Source organism: Alligator sinensis, unplaced genomic scaffold (assembly GCF_000455745.1).
Source record: "Alligator sinensis unplaced genomic scaffold, ASM45574v1 scaffold706_1, whole genome shotgun sequence".
Taxonomy (NCBI): Eukaryota; Metazoa; Chordata; order Crocodylia; family Alligatoridae; genus Alligator; species Alligator sinensis.
This window is the reverse complement of record NW_005842683.1, coordinates 410,710-424,854: the sequence shown is the minus strand read 5'-3', so window position 1 is coordinate 424,854 and position 14,145 is coordinate 410,710. Positions and strand designations below refer to the sequence as shown.

The 14,145-nt window shown below is 44.0% G+C and overlaps 1 protein-coding gene across 1 annotated transcript; it reads left to right on the top strand.

Annotated features, from left to right (window-relative positions):
- The first annotated feature begins 5,878 nt into the window (after positions 1-5,878).
- On the top strand, positions 5,879-6,829 carry LOC102375319 (olfactory receptor 4S2-like). Its single transcript, XM_006033955.1, has one exon. The coding sequence runs from the start codon at positions 5,879-5,881 to the stop codon at positions 6,827-6,829; it is 951 nt and encodes a 316-aa protein (XP_006034017.1).
- The last annotated feature ends 7,316 nt before the right edge of the window (positions 6,830-14,145 follow it).

The following is a 14,145-nucleotide window of genomic DNA, read 5'->3' as shown; positions in this document are numbered from 1 at the left end:
ACGCTGGAGTTGAGATTTTGACTACAAGTGCTATCATACTTGTAAATTCCTACAGGGCTAATTCAATTCACAAAATTATTATAGACCTTCCTAAGCACTAGTAGTAAATTGAAGGACCTATCACAGGATTTCCTGTAAACTCTTGTAAGGCTAAGAGGTATCTGTACAATGACCCAGATACAAACATTGCATTGCATAGGCTACAGGGCCTGAAACCTTTAGCGCCATTGCTCAGCAAAGTTGTGAAAAGCTGAGGGCATTAACATCTAATGGAAAGCATGGAGTGGGAAGAAGATTAAAAAAAAAATGAACAAGCAACAACAAAAAAATTCTGATCTTAGCTTTGAAAGTTTTCCACAAAGAGGTGGAGACAGCAACATAGTTTTATGAACTTTTTCCAATAGAGAAACCATGGATGCTTCTGGGAGCTCATTACCTGGGACAGTGATGTGCAACAATTACTTGAATTTCTTTCAATATTTCTGCTTTCTCATGACAGCTAGAAGACGAATGCATTTTCCTAATGACCCTACTGAACTTTAGATTTTGCACAGAGAAGGATGGATGCAGAGTCTTAGATCAGACTCAGTTTTGGCAGAATAATGGCCTAGGAGTCTTTCTGGCCTTTCAAAGGCATCTACTTGAAAAGATATTTTGGTGCTAACTTGAAACAAATCACATTTATAATTTACTAAAATCGTTGTTGCACATCTTGACAGGGCATGAAGGACATCTAGAAACTGGGCCTGCTAAGACTCACATTTGGATGAAATATAACAACTACAGCAACTGTACTGGCCTGAATACTGAATCCTTAGGTAAATTGTCCTTAACATTCTGGAAGTGCTTAATTCAGTACGGACCTGGACACCTTCAGCTATGGAGCAGGCTGCAGGACAGAAGCTGTAAAGAGGCTTCATCTGTGGAATAGGTGGATGAAACCTATCATCATTCAGGTGAGTAATGAGGCTGTGCATATAGTTCATGTATAATATGTTCTGTTATGGCCATGTACTTTACCTTATCATTATGTTCATGTGTAAAAACAAAAAAGAACAAAAAAAGAAACATTTTTAATGGTTCATTTCAGCTTGATTCTATCCATCAACCCATTAATCTGAAGTTAATTGAGCTACAGCCTGGTGGATGACTATAAAATTCTGGTAATTAGCTTGTTCATATATTTCATCTAACAAGTTCCTTTTTTATTGGCCACTCTTACCTTAAGTTTAGTCTTAAAAATTAAAGTATGAGTGCTTAGTCATTAAATGTTGGTCACTATACTGTTTAATATGTATATATTTAATAAATGAAATGGGAATGTTTCACCATAGTGTTTCAGCCTATAGCAAAAGGTGTGATAAATATTAGACTAGCAAATTTAAACATCAGTTTAGCTTGACAAAATTTATACTAGTTTGTATAATGTGAAAGAATTAAGAACAAAAGATCAATGTTCATTTAGAAATTCCTTGGCTTTTTTGGATCATGTCCAAGAACCAAAGGTGTATTATTTCCTTTAGACTTAAGATTTTTATATGTATGCCGGTTGCTTTTTTATGTCAGTTGGGTAATGTAGTAACCATGTATGTAAGTAAAACATTTTTGCTCGTTATAAGCATTCTAGATTTTGTGTTGATAGGTCAAATGCATCTTAGGCAAGAATAGGAACAAATACATATATATTTTTATGAAAGCAGAGGTTACAAGAGATTTGACAACTACTGAGAAGCTCAGTGGAACAGAATTGTAACTTCATGCTGCTCAGAATCTGTCCCGAGCAAGCAGTTGAAATGCAATTAAGGAGACCAAGCCTTCTCTTTATTACATCATTTGGTATATGCACTAATGCATTAAAATCCTTCAAACCTCAGATGTACATATGCTATGATACTTGGTATAGGCCTTAGTCCTTTGAACAATTAAGTTGTCCCTTGGACACCATAAAAAGGAAGAGCCGCTTGCCTAAACCTTATGGCTTTTTCGTACCTTCTTCTACAAATATTTATCCCGTAGATCAGTACAAGGTACTGATATTAGAGCAAACATGAGATGTTCTGTATCATACCGCATAATTACCTATTTATGCAGCCTGGATCTGCAAGTGAAAGACATCATTTTATTTTCTTATAATCTTTGATAAGCCATTCCAACTAACACAAAGAGCTGAACCTTTAACCTATGCTTCAGGCCTATAAGACTTGGGGACAATAAAAGTATGTCATCTGTGTAAAGCCTGTTGTACCCACTTTAACAAGAAATATAAAAATATAGCAATAAACACCTACTGTGGTGGATATAACCTCATCTTTCTATCCTACCCAAACCCTGGCCAACGCTTAGCAATGAAGAAAACTCATATAATCAAATAACATATAACTGAGACCTGTCCTCACAAGTTTCTATTAGAGATGACCTCTCCCAATTTCAAATAAACGGAGACCACAGAATATATTTCCCTTTTCCCTCATTGCAGAAAGAGTATTTCGAAATCTTATGAGAGAAGACAAAAGAGTCATCATTAGAGAAGCAGAAATCCCTAAAAATTGGTTGTTCCGCTGCATAAAAAATAAATCTCAGCTTTAGTTGTATGTGTACCAATTTAAAAAGCAAATCTAGGAGGATGAACAGCTGATAATTGCCGGGGTATTTTTTTTCTTATTTTTGAAAATGGAAGTATATTTCTTCAAAATTAGTATAAGCTCATAACTCTTATCTTTAGAGGAATGGAAATATAATTCCATCATTTCAAGTTTACAAGATAATATGTGTGGTGTGAAGTGTACCAGTGATTTCCAGTGGTCTGGTAGTAATTTAACAGGTCTTGCAGAAAGGATGATGGTTTCTTGTGTAGATGGAGTAACACAAAACAGCCAAAGTGTATTAATGAATATGCTTCAAACTGTTGAGTCAGTCAAGTGGTCAATAAAGTATGTCAAAGCTTTTCCAACAAATCTTTTTCTCAAATGAATGGCTTCAGGCTTGATATATATTTTCAATCATGTTTGTCAGAAATTATAATGGTGGGGCAAGGGGTTAAATAATTGAACCCCCCCCCCCCGCCCCCCAATTATCTTGTGGTGTTCTTGGTTTCTGAATTTGGATGAATATTCAAAGAAATTAAAAGATGGTGAGTGCAGGGGATGGAACAGGGGGAGCTTTTTTTGGAGGCGGAGGGAGGTTTGATCCACTAATTTTGATTGAAGAACATTTGACTTACTTTATAGTTACATTGAAGCTAGTCAGTGGGGTGAACCTGAATCTCAGAGATAAGAAACCTTTCCTGAGGTGTATTCAGAAGGGATTCACAAACCTAGCATAGAATGGCACATTAAAATGAATCTGAAATTCCTCTTAATGTTTGAAATGATGGTCTCCTAGCTACATAAGTAGCTCTTAGGCACCTAAAGTTGAAATATTTAGATTTGGTGTAAAGTTTCCATGGTAGTGATAGGCTATCACAAGGAGGACCACAAAAGATGGGGAAGAAGGTAAGGGGTTGGATCAGGTCCCTATAAGATGGGGCTTCCTTCCTGGGGCAAGGGCAGTAGTTCCCCCAAAAGTGCCTTCTCTCACTGCTCCCACCTCTCAGACACCCTGGAAAGAACACTCAGCACCCCCCAGACCTCAATCCCAAATCCCAAGTTATGAAAACATGAGACCTTCTTTAATATACATCCTCTTTATTTCATTTTAATTATTTTCTTTTTTTTACTGTTTTATCCTTCAGTGGCTGATTTCCTTCATTTCCTTCCTCCCTTCCCCTACCCCATTTCCTTTCTACCTCCCATTTCTTTACCCAACCCCATCACATTAACTCTCTGCCTCCCAGCTTCATGTTACTGCCCACCACAACTCACTACTCACACAGCTCCACCTAGACCAAAGATAGAAGCCTGTCCTGTCTCACCAGCTCTATAGTGGCACCTCACAGCTATGCAGGTAGGTGACAGTCAAAGAAAGTTTTCAGTCTTAAGATGTGATTGCTCCAAATCTGAGCTAGCACTAACACTGATCAATATTGGAACTGTTCAAAGTGCAATGTGCAAAAAGGCCCTTAGACCAGGAACTATCACATACTCACATTACCCTGATAGGCTCCTCAGCATTTTGTTTATTGATTTAACACTTTTCCCCATTTTTTTACAATTCTAATCTCATTTCCTTAATGGAAAACTAATTTTATAACTGGTCTTGATTTATTACATTCATGACATTACAGAAAGAGTCCTGAAGTATCCTATGTGCACACAGAAAATTTGTGGATGACACTGAGTTTGATGGAATTATAGACTCTGGAGGGTAGGGCTAATATTCAATATGATCATGATATGGGAAATTATTAGAGGCCTGATAAATATGAATTATGAAAAAGGCTGAAAGAACTAAGATTATTTAGTCTAAAGAAGAGAAACCTGAGGGGGGCAGGATTTGGTAACAGTCTTGAAATACGAGAAGGATGGTTATAAAGAGGAGGGAAATAGACTATTTTTTGATGTTTTAGGGTACTGGACTAAGAGCATCCACCTCAAATTGCAGCAGATAAAATGACAGTTGGATATTAGGAAGAACTGTCTCACTATGAGGGTTGGAGATATTAATAGCTTTCAAAGCTTCTGACAAAGTTGTGTGGAGTTCATGAATGACGCATGCACCCAGTGGCTGGGGGCACAGTGGTGGTGGGAGTGCAGTGATGGTGGGAGCATGGTGGCGGTAAGTGGGAGCTCTCACAGGTGCCACCAGTGCTGTCATCAGTGGGAGGTGGCCAGCAGGATCACAGACCGCCCACAGATACCACCAGCGGCCTTTTTGTATGGGGTGCACTGCCATGCTCAGGGGGTGCACCTGTGTGCACCCCTACATGTCGCCCCTGGTGGAGTTGCAGATAGTTTGGAGGGTAGGGTTAGGATCCAGAATAACCTGGATAGACTGGAGAAATAGTCTGCTATCAACCAGATGACAGTCACAAGAATACAAGGGCAAGTGCAAATTCCTTCACTTGGGACAAAACAATTACATGTACAAATACAGATTGGCTAGGCTGAACTACTTGAGAGAATGACCTGGGTGTTACAGTACATCATAGGCTGAATATGAGCCAACAGTGTGCTCTTACTGCAAAAAAGCCAACAGCATCCTGGGTTGTATTAACAGGTGTGTCACTTGCAAATCAAGGGAAGTTTTTTTTTTTTCCTGCCCTGTTCAGTACTGGTAAGACCTCACCTGGAGCACTATGTCTAGTTTTGGACCTCATGCTTCACAAAAGATGTGGGCAGATTACAGAATCTAGCTGAGAGCAACAAAAATTATTAGAGGCCTGAGAAGTAAGACTGGTGAGAAAAGGCTGTCAGAGCTACTGCTATTTAGTCTTGAGAAGAAAAGAATGAGGGGGTGGGATTTGAGAACAGTCTTCAAACCCTGAAGGACAAGTATGGAAAGGATAGAGAAGGGCTTTTCTTTAAGGCCATAGGGAACAGGATTAGGAGCAGTGCTTTCAAGCTGCAGCAGAGAATATTTAGGCTGGAGGTTGGAGGAACTTTCTGGTGATAAGTGTGATCAACTACTGGACTAACTGAGTAGTGCCAAGCACAGATGAGGTGGACATTTCTGCTAAAATTCAATATTTTTATGATTCAGCCTTCTTTTTGAGTGTGAAGAATATGGCAAATCCTGAAAAATCTAACATGATTGATTTCCTTAGTAGGTAATATTTATGTACATTTTTAATTTAAGCTGAACATTAAACTTTGTTTTTCCTATGGCATTTACCTTGCTAGTATTATCACTATTCACCAGTATCATTGAGCATTTATGTTCTTATTTTGTTTTTGGCAGGTGAATATTCTTTGTGCTCTCTGTCTTCACCTATTGTGGATTTATGGAGCATGTACATAATGTGTCTGAATTCATTCTTTTGGGACTCTCTCAGGATCAGGAGTTAGAGAAAGTCTTTTTTGTGTTATTTCTGTTCTTCTATATACTCATTGTGTTTGGAAATCTCCTTATTATTGTCACTATAAAGAACAGTCAGAATCTGAACTCTCCCATGTATTTTTTTCTGGTTTATTTGTCCTTTTTAGACCTCTCCTACTCTTCTGTAACAGCCCCAAAGCTGATTGCAGATATGCTTGTGAAGAGGAAAGTCATCTCCTTCAGTGGCTGCATGGCACAGCTCTTCTTAATGCATTTCCTTAGCTGCACTGAGGTATTCATACTCACAGTGATGGCCTATGATCGTTACATTGCAATCTGTAAACCTCTCCATTACACTACCATTATGAGCAAGCATGTGTGCAACCGGATGGTGGTGGCATCATGGGTGGGGGGATTTATTCATTCTATCACACAAACTCTTCTTACATTCCAGCTCCCCTTCTGTGGGCCTAATGTGATCGACCATTATTTCTGTGATGTTTACCCTTTGCTGAAGCTGGCTTGCACTGATGTTCACATTGTTGGCATATTAGTTGTTGCCAATAGTGGGATGATTTCTATTGTCTGTTTTTTTGTCCTATTTGTATCTTATGTTGTCATTTTAGTTTCCCTGAGAACTCACTCTTCAGAAGGGCGTATTAAAGCCCTTTCCACCTGTGCCTCACATATCGTTGTAGTTGTTCTATTTTTTGGGCCATGTATGTTCATCTACCTACGCCCTTCCATCACCTTCTCAGAGGATAAGATGGTCTCTGTTTTCTATACAATTATTGTTCCCATGCTGAATCCATTGATCTACACCCTGAGAAATGAGGAGGTGAAAAGTGCCATGAAAAAACTATGGAGCAGAAAACTGAGTTTGGATAGGAAACAAAAAATATCATGGGTAGAATGATGCTTCTACAAACTGGTAGAGAACCAATAATAATACTTTGCAGAGGTTTCTGGAGACATAATACCTCCTTATAGAATTTATGGAGAAATTCTAAATGGTTTCCTTGCATTCCACTTTTATGTCTCTATTTTCATATGTATACTTACAGTATTCAATGTCAAATGTAGAATGTATTTTTTTTTAATTCTCCTTTAGATTTTACAGCTAACATCTATGCAATGGTGAAGTCAATGTTAATGATAAATGTGGCCCTTGTTACAATGTTGTATTGTTCTCTAATAAATATAGCCAGACAACCAGGTTAAAAGTTTGGCTCTCTGGGAGTGTGGGTAAGGCACTTCTGGTCTGTGAACCTATATTCAGCTTTTGCCAATATCATTTGCCAGGTCTTTAGAGAAGGCAGTATTTCATACTATGGGTTAAATAGCCCCCATCACACTAGGGCCTACTCTCAGGAAGATTGATAGACAATGCATGACAATAACTATTGTACCTATTAGTAGATTTTATGTTTTTGTCACATACATTTAGGCATGTGCATACCATAACACTGTAAAAACAAAATTGTGCAATTTTTTGTAAGTTTGCATGCAGTGTTTTTGTTATGTTTCTTTTCCAAAACTTAAAAGTATAAGTGAGGAGGAAGCCAGGCTTACTGCAAATTATGTGCAAGAGGTAGAGTACCATATGACCCAGGTTTTCATTTATGTACAGAACAATTTATGCCATATCAGTGCAGCACATTTTAGACAAGCTACCCACAAATGGATTTTTAACACTGGGTGTTGTTGCAAAATAAGTGGTATACAGTGGATGATGACATGTCACTCTACTCAACTGGAAAGACTTGAACAGTAATGACAGAAGGTTAAGGCGTCCAGTGCATGACCTGTAACAAGCAATTCTACACAAGTTTGAAACACCAAAAAACTTATTTCAGCTACAGAAAATTGTGTGTCCTCAGCTTCCCATCCAGGTAATGAAATGGTGTTCCTTATCCTCACATAGAAGCTGAATTAAATATGGCACACCTCTATACCAACAACCTATTGCATTTTTTTCACCCTCTAAATGAGCATAAGTATTTCAAAGTCCCAGAATTTCCCATAATAGACCCTATCCATAGACATGAGAAACCAAAACCCACCTAAACTGCATTTTCCATAAGGTATATACCAGGAAGATTCCCTAAAATGAGAAACCCCATTCCAAATCCATGTATTATTCTCTCTCACACATTGGAATATTATCCCCCTCTAATGTGAGAAATAGAAGCCATCCAAAAGTAGGGCTCTGTGAGTAATTGGTTACTAATGCCTTACATTCGCTGAGTACTTTTCATTTTAGGTAAGTCTTACAATTAATGCACATGTGAACTGAGTATGTGTAGTGTGCTACACACTGGCTAGCTATGTATGTGGCTGCACATATGTGCAGCTGCACATAGGTCATGGAAAAAAGAACAGGAGAGGGGAAGAGATTCTTCTTATCATTTAGGCTCAGCAACCAAGCAGTTAGGACACTAGTCCAACGTCACAGATTCCCACAAGGGAACACTTGCTTGGGACGTCCAGTGTCTCTGAGTACCCCATGAAGCCAGTCCAGGGGTAGTTTCTAGGGAGGATGAAACACGGCTCCTTGGACTCCAAAATCCAACTTTTGGGCCCTGACCTCCCTGATTATCTCTGACCACTCTGGTATGCCTACACATGTAATTAATATGACTGAATTTGGCTGGAGTAAACTAATTGGGAAATTTGAAAAATGAATTGACAAATTGACCTGGAGTAAACTAATCCTGACTTCATCCTCTCCTCATACGTTTCAGCACAGTAATTTACTCCATTATCAGGTAGTAACTGTGTCTGACAGGGCTATTCTACACCGAAGTAAACTAATCTACTGCAGCCTAATTGGGGTGAACATGTAGACAGTGACTCTTTACTACATAGTAAATTACTCCACTGACCAGTAAGCTACATGTGTAGCTGGCCCTCAAGGATACCTTCTGACTCAGCTCCTAGAGAACAGGATGGGGTGGAAGGCACCTGATGTCACAAGCAGCATAGAAGGACACTCTTTTTAAAGCAAATGAACTTTCACTGGTCCAGTGAAATAAACTATTCAGAGTACTTCTTCTCTGAACCCTCAGCAATCTGTCAAGAAACATAGCATTAGCTGTTTTCTTTTAAGCTTCTCAGGCTCCTCTTGTCTAGTTACTCTTTCTTCTCCTTTGCCCACCTACCCATAGTTGTCTTTGGGCTGCTCCCATTTCAGGACCTTCTCCCAAAAGTGCTGTCCTCCTCTGAAATTCCTTCCTAATTCCAGAAACACCAGGATGCCTTTTTATCGTACCTGCAAATACCTCCTCCTTCTAGATGCCAAAAGTGGACAACTTCAGAAGGAACCCTGGAGTGTGCATTGGTTATCATCTAACCAGTAGTCTGGTGGTTAAAAGATTTGGCTGGGAAATCAGAGAGCTGCACAATGAAACCTCCTTTGCATGAGGGAAGACAGTGGAATAGATTACTGTATCATTACTCAATAATCATAGAATTTATACCAGAGCTTGATAGAATTCAAGAATCCAACTCCTATATTTTTTGCACCTAAGTGCCTTTTACAGGCACACAAGTAATGTTTTGGGGAATTACGCAAGTTTTCAATTCTATTGCCAACAGCATAGTTAAGCTTGCCCTGTGCAACCCTTCAGAGAATATAGAGAAGGATCCAATGTAACTCCAAGGTGGAAGAGAAAAATCATGATTAAAGACTGTTTGACATGGGAGAAAAAAGGAAGAGGAAGGATGTGACCTTTCTGCCTTTTGTCCCAATAGCTTAATTATTAAGACACTTACCAAGGGAGTAGGAGACCCAGCTTCTAATTCCCTATCCATCCAAAAATCCAGTGGTGTTTTAAACTGCTGTATTAACTTTAACATATCAGTGCTTGATGGATAGGGAAGATATTTGAAGGCAGAGGGGAAGCAGAGAAGTGGCTATTCTGTATATCAGTTTAATATTTCTTGGATAAAGTAAATAAACTGCAGTAGATAACTTCTGCCTAGTTGGAAGGAAGGATAAGGACCAGGACCTTTTCCATGGCAGCACCACTTTATCTAAGCAACACTCCTTTTCCCTTGCTCTCTTCCAGTCTGCACATACCTCCCTCTCTTGACCGTGCAGTGGATGTTTCATAAGCTGGATGAATGTCCTAACTACTGGGATTCAGGAGCCCCATCACTATCCATTCCTCATTCCTGGTTTAGTCAAATAGGGCGCATCCACATGAGCCCGTGCATGCCTTGTGCAGCATCTCAAATCCCTTTGAGATGCTGCAAGAAGCACATGCAGGGGAAAAAAAATGTTCCCCATGCTGCAAATTGTCAGTGCCAGAGCATCAGTGGCACTGATTTTCAGTAACCAGCCAGAGCATCTCTAGCACGCTGCCTGCTTGTGTGGGGCAAGCAGCGATGCAGACTGCAGGAACCTGGACCCAGCTTCATGGCAGGTAAGTAGTGGGTTGGGGAGGCTGGAGAGGGGAGGGATCATGGGAGGGCTCCGCCTTGCCCCTGCCCCCATTTGTTTCCCCCTCCTCCATTCATTCCCTGCACCCCTGTTTGTTCCACCAACTCCCCATTAGTGTCCCCAACTCCCCTCTCATTCCCACTGCCCCCCAATAATTCCCCCCATCCCAGTTTGTTCCCCCAACTCCCCATTTTTAGCTCCTGCCCCCTGAGGCTGGAGACAAGCAGAGGAATGACTCCAGGTCATCTCCAGGGACTTGTCTCTAGCTCCCTGCTCATTCCCCTCCTTGCCACTCATTTTCCCTGCTCTCCCCTGCTCTCCCCTCATTTCCCCTGCTCTCCCCTTGTTTTCCCTACTCACCCCAGCTTCCCAGTTGCTTCCCACCACCCCGGCCTTCCACCCCCTGGCCTTCCCCCCACACATGGCCTGAGCTTACCAGCAGCGGCAACAGTGATCGGGGCCACTTGGAGCCTTGTGACAAGAGCCCCCACACATGGCAGGGGACAGCAAGGCTTGGCAGGGGGCGATGCACCACCACACTCTATCTGGCAGCTCCAGCTGTCACCCAGGCTAGTGCCACTCAACTCCAGAGGCCCCCAGCTGCCAGACAGTAAGAAGCACCCTGCCAAACTGGGCTGCACTCACATGAGATGCAGCACTAGCAGTGCATGCTAGGCAGCCAGGGCCAATCCCCGCTGCTGCCCACTGCCCCGTGCTGTGTGGGGGGGCTTTGCCATGAGGCCCCGGTGGCCCCAATGGCCCCGGTGGCTGCAGCTGGTGAGTGTGGAGATGCTGGGGCTAGGTGGGGCAGTGATCAGGGGCTGTGACCAGGTGGGGAAATGATTGGGGGGCTGGGGGAGTGAGTGGAGCCTGGGGCCAGGTAGTGGGCATGTGGGTCATGGTGGGGAGGGGGTGATAACCCCTGTGGGGGGGCATGTGGCACCTTTTGGGGGGCTTTTGACTCCTGATGAAGGACTTTGGGCCCTGTTGGAGGGTCTGTAGCCCCTGTCGGGGGGTTGTGTCTCCTGTTGGGGTACTTTGGCCTCTGTTGAGATGCTGTGGCACTGTGGGGGAAGCAGTCCATGAGCTGTGCAGAGGGGCTGGGTCCTGTGGCGAGAAGGGACCCACCCATCCTGAACAGCCCCCATATGCCCTCCCTACACCCACAGTCTCCCCCCCAAAATCCACCCACAAACCCCACACCACCAAGCCACCCCCACAAACCCCTCAAACACCTACCTGGCCCTGTGGGTCAGAAGTGAAGGGACTCAGGTGGGGGACAGGCTGTGGGTTGAGAGTGAGAGAAGGAGCCATTGGTGTGGAACATGTGAGTAACTAACCAGACAGAGAGATGGGGATCTCTCTGGAAACTCACTGACTCCATGAACTGCCTTACTCCAGAGGAAAGTCCAGTCAGCCTCTGGATGATATTTGTGGGTAACTTAACTGAATCCTGCCTAGATATATAGTTTACTGTGCTATAGATGTGTGCTCAATGGCTACTTATCCACACTGTTTGCTCTAGAGCTGTTCTTTAATTTTTCTCTAACCTGTACCCTTCCCCAAGTCTTCCCTCTTTAACCAATACAGTTCTCTACTGTTCACAGAATGGTGGCCTGTCTGGGAGAGGGACTGGGTTATGCCATGGTGCCCTCTTCGTCCAGCTGACTAAGGGAGGCTACTTTTTAGTGCTTCAGGTAAAAGAAGCACCCCAAGTTTTTGCAGCAGGTTAAGCACCCTCTAAGTTTACTAGGCCTGTGTACACCAGGGGGAACAGGGCCAAAAACAGACCAGATCCCCTCAGTGGTGGCATCAGTACCCCCAGGCTTGTGGGTGTGCTCCGGGAAGGGGGCTGGCCACACATGAGGCACTCCAGGGAGGCACTCAGAGCCTGATAGGTGGTTGGGTGCAGTGAGGTGAGTGGCTCAGAGCAGAAGCACCCCCTACTAGCCCACCACAGTCCCTATGTGGGTCTGGTAGGTGTTCAGCCTTGGGACAACATGCTGTTGCAGGTGGCAGCAAGTCACAGCCAGGCAGAAGCCCCCACTGCCAGACTGCTGCATTGGGTAGAGGGAGCAGGGAACTCTCAGGGCTGCTTCAGCAGTTCAGCTGGCAGCAGGGTTAGTGTCCCCAGGTACCAATTGCTGGGTCCCAGAAGCTCCTGTCTATTTGTATCTTTCATATTAATGTGGGCCTTAAGGCCCACCCAGCTAATTAATAGCCCCTTTGTAGGGCCAAAGGATGAAAGATACAACTATTTCCATTGGACAACAAAAGCAAAAACAGCATAAGAGTGTGGTGGGGGTCAAAAGGTCAAAATGTGAAAATAAGTTCGCTGGAGGGGGACACAGAGCAGAGCCCCCTGGGCCACACCCACCAGTTCTCAAAGGCATCCAAGCAGCTGGTGTACACTGCTCACTGGTGCTCTGCCTGGAAACATGCTAGTACAAGTGGTAGAAAAGTGGCCACACAGTCTCCAGGCACCTTCCTGGCCAGAGACTCCTTCATGGGCAAGACACCAGCCCCATGACAAACTCCACTGGGCTGGAGGACACAGCAGGGTGGGGACAGCCACTGTGCAGGACCTGATCAACAACAGCAAGAGCATTGGGAGGTAAGGCAGATTTCACCTCTTGGAACAGACAGCAGATTGGATGTGTCGTGGGTAAACCTATGCACCAGCACAGCACAGTGGGGTCCACCCACTCCTGCCTATTGTAGTACAGGAGGTCTCTGATATGGGTGACGCAAGCCAGGATCAACCTCTGTTGCAACTGGGGCTCCTCTGCTGTCAGCACCTCCAGGGGGTTCCAGAGAAGGGGCTCAATGCAGGTTGGAGCCCTGGGCAAGTGTCACAGGGGACCTGGAGGTGGAGACCAGCCCTTACAGGATTTCAGGGGGCACAGGCAGTGTGTGTAAGTGGTGCCATAGCGTAGACAGGACCAGCTGGTTCAGCACCAGCACTCTCCCACGCAGGGAAAGACACCTCAGGAGCCCTGCCCATGCCTGGAGCTGCTCCACCATCCTTGCCTCCAGCTGGTGTCAGTTTTCCAGCAGGGATGGGTCTGTGGGGGACAGGTAGACCCCCAAGTAAAGCAGTGAGCCCACACTCCAGAGGATCCCACAGAGGACAGGTGGGAGTGAGCCCACTTGCCACCCATCACCCACCATCAGGCCAAAGCTCTTAACCCAGTTGACCCAGGCAGAGGAGGCTGCCGAGTACAATGCCTGGCAGGCCTCCACCTGTACCAGGTCACCTGAGTCCTGGACCATGAGGAGTACATTGTGAGCATATGCTGACAGAACTAGCTGCACTGCCAACTCCTGGAACATCAACCCCGCCACCAATCTCCACAGGAGGATGAGAAAGGGCTCCAGGGCCTGACCTGGCCTGACCATGGGCAGCCTTGACACACCCCTCTCCTGAACAGGATTGGCTCCATCTGGGTCAAGTTGATCTTGACCAACACTCTGCAGAGGTGCACAGCACCTGCAGAGTCTACACAAGGTGGGGATGCAAGCCAAAGGCTCACAGTATGCCTATGAGATACACATAATCCACTCTATCAAATGCCTTTTCCTGGTCCAGGGATAGGAGGGTGAAAGACAGGCCCCCTCATCACGCTAGCTGCAGGAGGTCCCAAACCAGGTACAGGTTATCGAAAATGGAACATCCAGGCACCATGTACGTCTGGTTGGGATGGATCATGTCCATCAGTACAGACCACAGGCATAGTGAGACAGCCTTCGCTACCACCTTGTAGTCCGTGCAGAGGAGGGACATGGGA